Here is an 8,588-nt window from a genome sequence, read left to right as displayed (position 1 = left end):
GCTTTCCATCTGTATTTCCTGTTTTATAACCTATGACCTAAGTAAAAGGTTTAAGGATTTAGAAACAAATAAAATCACCATTTGTGTTGGACAAAAATTACTGTTGACATGCTACAGCCCAATCTCTCTCTCTCATTCTTTTTCATTGCTGACCAGTTCAGTACAACAACATTGTCACATTATTCTTGAAGGTAAAGACAGAACCTAATTAAAATTATAACTACATAATTCACCTCTCTTACAGTGTTTTATGCTTTCAACATCTGCTTGTGACATGCCCTCACGGTCCTTTGGAAAACCACTTCTTACTCATTTAGGTGCTGCCTCAATGCTTTACAGGCAAGATGTTTGTATAAACTGTAAACTATTGTATTTTAATTTCATATGGCCTGAAATGATCTCAAACTTTTGGTATAAAACCTTTACAGTCTTCTATCCACAAGGTTGGCCAATGATCTACTGGCTTGGAAATGCCTCTTGTTCTAAAATTTCCTGACACTTCCAGGCTTTTCAAACCTGCCTTGAAACGCATGACTCCAGCCAATATACCTGTCCTGTGAGACCCCTGCAATGCCCTTTAGCAGATACGAGCTACCTTCGAATGTGTAATGTGCTTGCCAGGTATTTAGCTCACAGCTGATATTGCCACAAGTCATTAGACAAGTTCTCCAAATGAAAGCAGCCAGGGAGCCAGAAGCATAGACTAGGGCAATGCCAGAGTTGTAAGGAATCTTTGACACCACTTAATCCAGTTGCTCATTTTCCAGGAGAGGAAACACAGGACCTGTGTGAGATGAGGTTGCCCAAAGTGCGCCAGCCAACTTAAGGTTTTGTGGGGATGAAAACTAGACCTTAGAACTCCAGGTTGATGTCTATATGTCATGAGCATATTCTGTAAATCATCCCCGAATATTCAAAGTATTAAACTGTTCAGTAACGTTCGATCAAAATGCTGCAATTATTACCTGCACCATAGTTTGAGCTTTCAGGTATCATCACATGTTAAGTTTTATACTATTTGAAACACGTATTTTAAAACTTTGAGGTAGAAGTAACACTTCTTTATTGAAAAAGAAATTACTGGAAAACACAGATGAAAAAACCTGATATTTGTTGACACCTCAAAAACAGTCTACATATGTTACAGTAGTACATTTAGCTATTTTATGCATTTGGTTTCCTGCATAGTTTCCAAAATGTTCTAGAAGACAGCAATACTTTAAATGGAGTCAGCTGGAGTTTTTAAAAAGTATTTTAAGAAAACCACAATCTTCTTTTGTCCTCTTGCATTCCCAAGAGTTCTGATTGGTTAATATCCATCTTTGTTTGGTTCTTATCAACAAAAGCTAATGTTAGACTGAATGTTAATGAATCCATCAAAACCACAGAAGAATTTTCTTTTCACTCCCTCCAACATTTTGTTTCTCCTTAGTCGTAGGAGGTAACACTTTCCATGCAGCGGACCATCCAAATAAGTGTGGGTTAAAATGGTCAGTTGTGGCCCTGTGTCAGTCATGTGGGTCTTCATGCTAAAAGTGGCTACTTGTCTGCTGGGAGAATGTCTTGAAGGCTGGGCCCTGTGTCCGTCTCCACGTGGTCGTACTTAGTTGGGAAACACTGAAAATATCACAGTCACAGAGTGGTTACCCTTCTACCTGGGGTTAGGGACAAGAGGAGGTAGACACTCTCTCTTTATTCTCTAGTAACATCCAGCATCTGCTCCCTGCTAAATCCTGGGTGAGCCCTAGACATCTCCACTGACAGGTAATCTTCCTTGAGCACAGTGTTATGTTCATGGAGGGAAAGCTGAAAAATAAGCCTTGAGTTACCTGATGCTGCTGCTTCATAATACCTCACCTTTGAGGGTGCTTCATATTTTTCAAAGTGGTTTCATATGTACACATATATCATCACTTACTCACAAAAGCTGGACAAGTGGTGGGAGAGGCAGAATTCTAAGATGGCCTCCAAGATTTCTGCCTGCTGGCGTATATGCCCTCAAAATCCCCTCACTTTGAGTGTGGGCAGAACCTATAAGTATAATGAGATAGTCACTCCTGTGATTCCAGTTAGGATTTTCTTAGCACACAAAAGAGAGATTGTCCTGCTGGTTTTGAAGAAGAAAGCAGCTGTGAGCAGGCCACATGGTGAGGACAGCCCTCGTTGCTCAGAGTGATCCCCAGTGGACAGCTAGCAAGAAAACCGGAATCCTCATCTTCAGCTACAAGGAGATGACAGCCAACAGCCTGAGAGAGTTTGGAAGTCATTCTTGGCCCAGTGCATCCAGATGAAAACATCACCTGCTCCACAACTTGATTTCAGCCTTCTGAGACCCTGTGCAGAGGCCCCCGTCCAGGCCTCTGACCTACAGAACATGTGTAATAATAAAGGGCTGTTGTTTTAAGCCACTGAGTTTGTGGTAATTTGTTGTGTAGCAATAGAAAACTAATGAAAGCCAAGGCAAATAATAATACAACCATTTCACCAATAAGGACACTGGTTCAAAAAGATGAACTGATTTGGTTAATTTTATTTTGAAGATTGGTGACAGGACTGATAGCGATACCTTGGATCCTCATTTATACTCCAGCATTCTTTCCACATACTGTAATGCTCCACACTAATTATTATTGGTGAGTATTCTTTATCCCTGCCCACCAACAAGATTGATTCTTGAAAGCATATTATATTATCTTCCTCCATGCAGCTCAACAGAGAGTAAAGCAATGATTTTATTAATCCTCACATCAGTTCTGGAGTATAGTAAAAATGTTATATCAGTATCATATTAAATGTTAAGTTGATAATATTTTTAAAGGTTCTCAAATCAAATGTCAATCTTCATCACTACACAAACAATATTGTGAATAGTCAAGATCGGGAAATGTGATAGGTAATTCTACCCACTTTTTGTATTGTTTCTTTGGCGTATTATTTTTGAAAACCACTACAAAATTCTTTATTTTGAGACAAGGCAAATCTAAGCCTTTGTGCACCATCATCGTCCCCCAAGCCTGAAAAACAGAAGGGAGTGAGAGGAAAAATTAAATGCACATTCAATTAAGGATTCCTTTTGGCCAAAGTGAAAATAAGCACACAGCAATTTACTCACTTGGCCACATTTTTTGCAGATAATCTCGCCATTTGTTTGATAGTCTACAAATTTCTTTCGTAGTGCTTTGTTTTCTCTCACAATGTAGAGTTCCCTAAAATTATCAAGAAGTAAAAAAAAAAAAATCTCTGAGAATTTGCAATGGACAAATATGCAGCCTATGGGTATATGCTGTTGGATCTGACGCTCATCTGTAGGCGTGCCCATCCCACATCTTATTCCTTCTCTCCTTTCACCCCTGCGGATCATCAGGCAGATGCCCCCTTTCCACACACACCTCCCAAGGGTCATGTTGCCTTTGGTGGCTTCTTCCAAGTCTGCCTATTATTTTAATGAGACTTAAGTTGTCCAAAACTCTGAGAGCACATATGAGTACACACCAAACTAACGTGCCTTGGATCAAAATGGCTTTGGGTTTTAACACTTCTCCCTCCCTGCCCCCGTGCAGTATTTGAAAAAAAAAAATGACACTTGAAATGGCGATATGATGTGGGGGCTAAAGGAGGGGAAGTTCTGACAAATGATGAGTCTCATTTGTACTATTTTCAAAGAACATTCACAATACAAGCTACTTCACCTCCTATAAAGAAACTTAAAATTGAGTCTTCCTGGACTTACTTGAATACTGGTGTCATGTTGACGTGGTGCATCTTCTCAATAACGTGGATATCTTCTCCAGAGCAGGCTAGCACACTGCAGTTTTTGCAGAGGAAATTTATTAATGATGGGTTTTCCTTGCAGTACTTTGCAATACTTCTCTTGATTTTCATTTTCTTTTCCATTATACTTTGCATCTGTAATTCCAAAATCTGCATTGAGAAAAAAAACAAACAACGTTTCTTTTTTTCCCCATAGTTTGACTGAAGTAATTCTCCCGGAATTCAGAGATCTTAGATAGTAACGAAAATGTACACTTGGCCATAGTCCAGAAATAAATATAATGAGGTAATCTCCTCCAAAGAATTTAGCATATAATCCTTCCTTATGATAAGAAAATGTGGAACCCTCTGGTGTTCTGAAAACAACCTACCCCATTTTAGACAAGTTCTATTGTGAGAAAGTCCTTAGCAATATTCCACAAAAAACTTACCCTCTAAACTCTCTACCTTACCATTACTTTTAATTCTGTCTCATAAAACAAGTCTAAACCTTCTTTTACATGGAATATCTTGGAAGAACAAACAGTGCTATTGCATATTACCAATCATCTTCTCTTACCTGAGATAAGCTCCCCAGTTACTTTAAGCTTTTCTCACACATAATTTCTAGACCCTTCGCTATCTTAGTCAATCTCCTCTTTACACATCTGTGGCAGAAACTACTGGCTTCCCACCCAGTTTCCATTCTTACTGGGAACAGAACTATAATCGCATCCTGGGTGGGAATATGCTAGCTAAATGACTACATTTCCAAGCCAGTGGTCAGTGAGACATAAGAACAGAATTTCCAGAAAGACTCCTTAAGTATCAGATAGCTGCCATATGCACTTTTTGCCTTTTCCATCTTCTTCTTCCTGCCTGAAATGAGCATGTGACAGTAGAATTTCAAAAAACTATCTTTGACCTGGATAATGAAAACCAAATATTAGGAGGGCAAAGAAGAGAGACAGAGAAGAGTCTTGGCTTCCTCACGACATCATGGAGCTATCATATGGGTCTAGATTGCCCACATTTCTTATGAGAGAATAAGTCCTTAAACCCCTGTATTCCGGGCCCTGTGGTTAGTGGCATAATTTATTTTATAACAGAAACAATGTAGAGACACAAAACTTGAGATAGGCACTGGCCAGTTCTCACACTATACCAATTCACAGTAGGAAAACCTGGTTCTTAAGTAATTTACCTCTAAACTGAATCTCTCTCAGATGGCAAATTTATATTAAATTGTGGAGGAAGTCATTGTTTTCCTGAAGGCTAAGGGGAAGTTTTAGTAAATGCAAACTATCCGTGCTGATGAACAAAGCCGAATGGTCCAACTTTGACTCTCTGTTTTGGGCTTTGATTCAAGATAGCCATATTTAGTACAAAAAAGAAAATTAAACCTTGTGAGCAACCCATGGGCCATATAATAATTTAATCGGACAAGTACAAAGACTGTCATGTAAATGATAACAATTAGGTTGTTCTTGCAAGATATTTATAATTCAGTGAGCTGATAAAAGATGATTTGGCATAGGACCACGTACATGGTGGGCAATCAAGGAACACCTGTAGGTTTGATAGGAAAAATAAAAATAAATCTAAGGTTAGTGTATGGGTATGTATCCAGGACACCAGGAACTAAAGGATTAGTTCCAAAATAGTAAAGAATATGAAACAATTAGAGGGGCAAAAAAATAAAACAAAGCATAAGAAATATATGGGAGGCATAGCTGCAGTGAGTCAAAGTCTAAATAAAATGTAATGATGGGGCGCCTGGGTGGCTCAGATGGTTAAGTGTCTGCCTTCGGCTCAGGTCATGGTCTCAGGGTCCTGGGATCGAGTCCCGCATCGGGCTCCCTGCTCCTTGGGAGCCTGCTTCTCCCTCTGCCTCTCTCTCTCTCTCTCTCTGTCTCTCATGAATAAATAAATAAAATCTTTAAAAAATTTTTTAAAAAATTAAAAAATAATGTAATGATGTGGGAAAAGTTGTTGAGTCATTGTTAGGGAAAATGCTTCAAATCTTCACATTGTTTCTAGAAGTTTGATTTAAAGGCTTTCAGTTAGGTACAAATTCTGTATAAGGCATGGAAAACAGACCTCACCTTCTGTGTCAGTGCTCACCATTTATTAGCGGCTGCCTGAAAATTGTGTTGAAAAGGATTCTTAACTCAGAAGAAGGGAGTGCTGGGACCTAGTAGCGATGTCTGCTGTAGAGATGTCTGCCAAGGGAGCCAAACAGAACAGTAGTGGAATGTGCCCCTGCATCATTGCCGTCCCTGCTCTGAGTTTGTCAGCCTGGAGTAGCTTTAGGAAGGCAGGTCTCTTAGCCAAAGGAAACCTAAAAAGGTAGTTGATTCTGGGGCCCCCAAAGAGACTGTATCTTACTGTAGGCATAATCTGGAAAATTTCGACTCATAAACTCTGGAGATGGCCTAGAGTTTACCCAAAACACCTCGTCTTGAAACATCAATCTTTGAAAATATTCACTGGATTAACTTTCCAGTGACATTATTTGGCCACAGATGTTTGATTTGACATTACCAAATGTTTGGTTTGCCTTACATTTAAAGGGGTTTTAAAATATAAGTTTGTGTAGAAACCTGGCCAGGAAACCTTGGAGTTGGTTATAGCAATGCACACCAATTTAAAAGCATCCCTTTCGTGAAACTCTATTTAGGGTAGAGCCAATTCCAATGTTAAGAAACTAACATTCACACCCATATGCAAGGGTGTGAATTTTCTTCTAAATGGATTGTTTGCTATTATAGTAGTTACAGTCTTTAATTCAGTGGTATGGGGGATTTCCTGAAATATTGTAGAAATGCATTCTTCCTTCACTGCATTCCTCCTGCAGCTCAAATGACTCTACGCTAGTAAATTGAGATGAAGCCGATGACATATTATGTATCTAGCCTCAATGTCACTCCTTCTAAGAGACTTTCCCCAAATACCCAATCTATACAGTATTCATCTAATGACTTGTTTCATATTGTCTTATTCTAATTCTGTAGCATTTATCCTTGTGGGATGCATTTCTTGCTTCATTTCTGTTTCTTGCTTCTCCTCCTCAAATCTCATTATGTATACTCTATAAGCCTCATGCAGCAGGGATCTGTCTGTGTTATTTGCTACCATGTTCTCTCTTTCTAGAACATTGCCTGGCACACAGTAGGCACTTCATAGAGATTTCTGGAATGAAAAACTTGTGCCTGTACAAACAGATTGAACCAAACCAAAATTACCAGGTTGCCTTGAGTGGGTGAGACATACTAGTGTTTCTGATCAAGGGCAGACTAAATTTATATCATCAAAGTTTATGGTTGGTTTCACTGGAACAGCAGCCTGACAATTTCTGCCCATCACAGATCTTGATTCTTTGTATGTGAATCTGGACTAAGCACAGCTCATCCCAACTGGAACTTAAAATTCAGCACAATTTCTGTCTTGAGACTTAGCCACTTAGCTATCAATGGCAACCACATGCAGCCACTTTAAAGTGAAAAATAAATTCAAAGGGCCAAAAACAATACCTTACGAGCATACTCCCCTGGGTTCATATTTTGAACATGGTCTATAGCTTTATACATCATTTTCTCTCGGAAATCGTTAACTATCTCACGTTCAATAACTCCTGAGTTACTGTGGGCAACCAGGACGTAGGTGCTCTCATCAGCTCTGGCTCGACCACGGGCCTGAGAACATAAAGAAATCAAGTAAAGGAAGGGTTATGCCTTTCTGTGAACTCTCTCATTTTTGGCCTGGAATGGTATTCATTGCTCAGTGTCCCAGCCTTCAAGTAATTTCTCTATTCTCTATAAAGTTAGTTATTATCTATTTTTTGTAAGTCGGTTATTTGAAATTCAAAATGCACTTTAATGAACAATGTTTGAGAGCAATGATGGTTAGGTTACCACCCCAACCCTCAAGACCCTCAATTACACAAGACCATCCTGTCAACCCTTTTTGTTCCCAGGAACCTGCTCTCAACCCTGGGAACCAGCGTCATTGACTTGGACTGGGGAGGCACTCCTCCAGCCTGGTAGGAGATATGGATGGCAAGAAGGAGCGTCTCTGACCTTGACACCAGGGCTGGTGAGAAGGCATTCTGTTCCTGGTAGCAACATTGGATTTTGAGAACATTTCCCCATGAAAACATGCTCAACATGGTGATAAATTTCTATAGTCCCCTTTAGAAATTGATCTTTAGGTACATTTTGAGTAACAGAAAAAATGTTGTGACCTGGCCCAGGAACCTAACTACCAACTATAATATGATCTGTATAAAAATGCATTCAGTGTTGGGGCGCCTGGGTGGCTCAGTTGGTTAAGCGGCTGCCTTCGGCTCAGGTCATGATCCTGGAGTCCCAGGATCGAGTCCCGCATCGGGCTCCCTGCTCGGCAGGGAGTCTGCTTCTCTCTCTGACCCTCCTCCCTCTCATGCTCTCTGTCTCTCATTCTCTCTCTCTCAAATAAATAAATAAAATCTTTAAAAAAAATGCATTCAGTGTTATTTATAAACTGCTAACAGACTAACTCTTGAAATACAATTACTTCTTAATTTGGTGGTTATCTGGTTATCTTGGTCTTCCATGACTTCCATGCAAGGATGCAATTTAATGCATTTAAAAAAGAGATTTAGGGGCGCCTGGGTGGCTCAGTTGGTTAAGCGACTGCCTTCAGCTCAGGTCATGATCCTGGAGTCCCGGGATCGAGTCCCGCATCGGGCTCCCTGCTCGGCGGGGAGTCTGCTTCTCCCTCTGACCCTCCTCCCTCTCATGCTCTCTGTCTCTCATTCTCTCTCTCTCAAATAAATAAATAAAATCTTTAAAAAAAAA

The 8,588-nt window shown here is 39.9% G+C and overlaps 1 protein-coding gene across 2 annotated transcripts in view; it reads right to left on the bottom strand.

Moving 5' to 3' along the window:
• Nucleotides 1-1,030: 1,030 nt before the first annotated feature.
• Nucleotides 1,031-8,588, bottom strand: part of IFIH1 (interferon induced with helicase C domain 1) — a 56,434-nt gene continuing 48,876 nt past the window's right edge. The window contains exons 13-16 of one of the 2 annotated variants that reach the window (XM_081814298.1): nucleotides 7,284-7,445; nucleotides 3,731-3,921; nucleotides 3,113-3,206; nucleotides 1,031-3,014 (exon numbers count right to left, since the gene is read on the bottom strand). In XM_081814298.1, coding sequence (XP_081670424.1) covers nucleotides 2,835-3,014; nucleotides 3,113-3,206; nucleotides 3,731-3,921; nucleotides 7,284-7,445 — 627 coding nt within the window. In that variant the 3' untranslated portion in view covers nucleotides 1,031-2,834. The remainder of the gene's footprint in view (nucleotides 3,015-3,112; nucleotides 3,207-3,730; nucleotides 3,922-7,283; nucleotides 7,446-8,588) is intronic. The other variant, XM_081814299.1, reaches the window with a different exon arrangement.

Source organism: Leptonychotes weddellii, chromosome 3 (genome assembly GCF_054177405.1).
Source record: "Leptonychotes weddellii isolate Sample4059 chromosome 3, ASM5417740v2, whole genome shotgun sequence".
In the NCBI taxonomy this organism is placed as follows: domain Eukaryota; kingdom Metazoa; phylum Chordata; class Mammalia; order Carnivora; family Phocidae; genus Leptonychotes; species Leptonychotes weddellii.
This window is presented reverse-complemented; position numbering and strand designations above follow the sequence as displayed.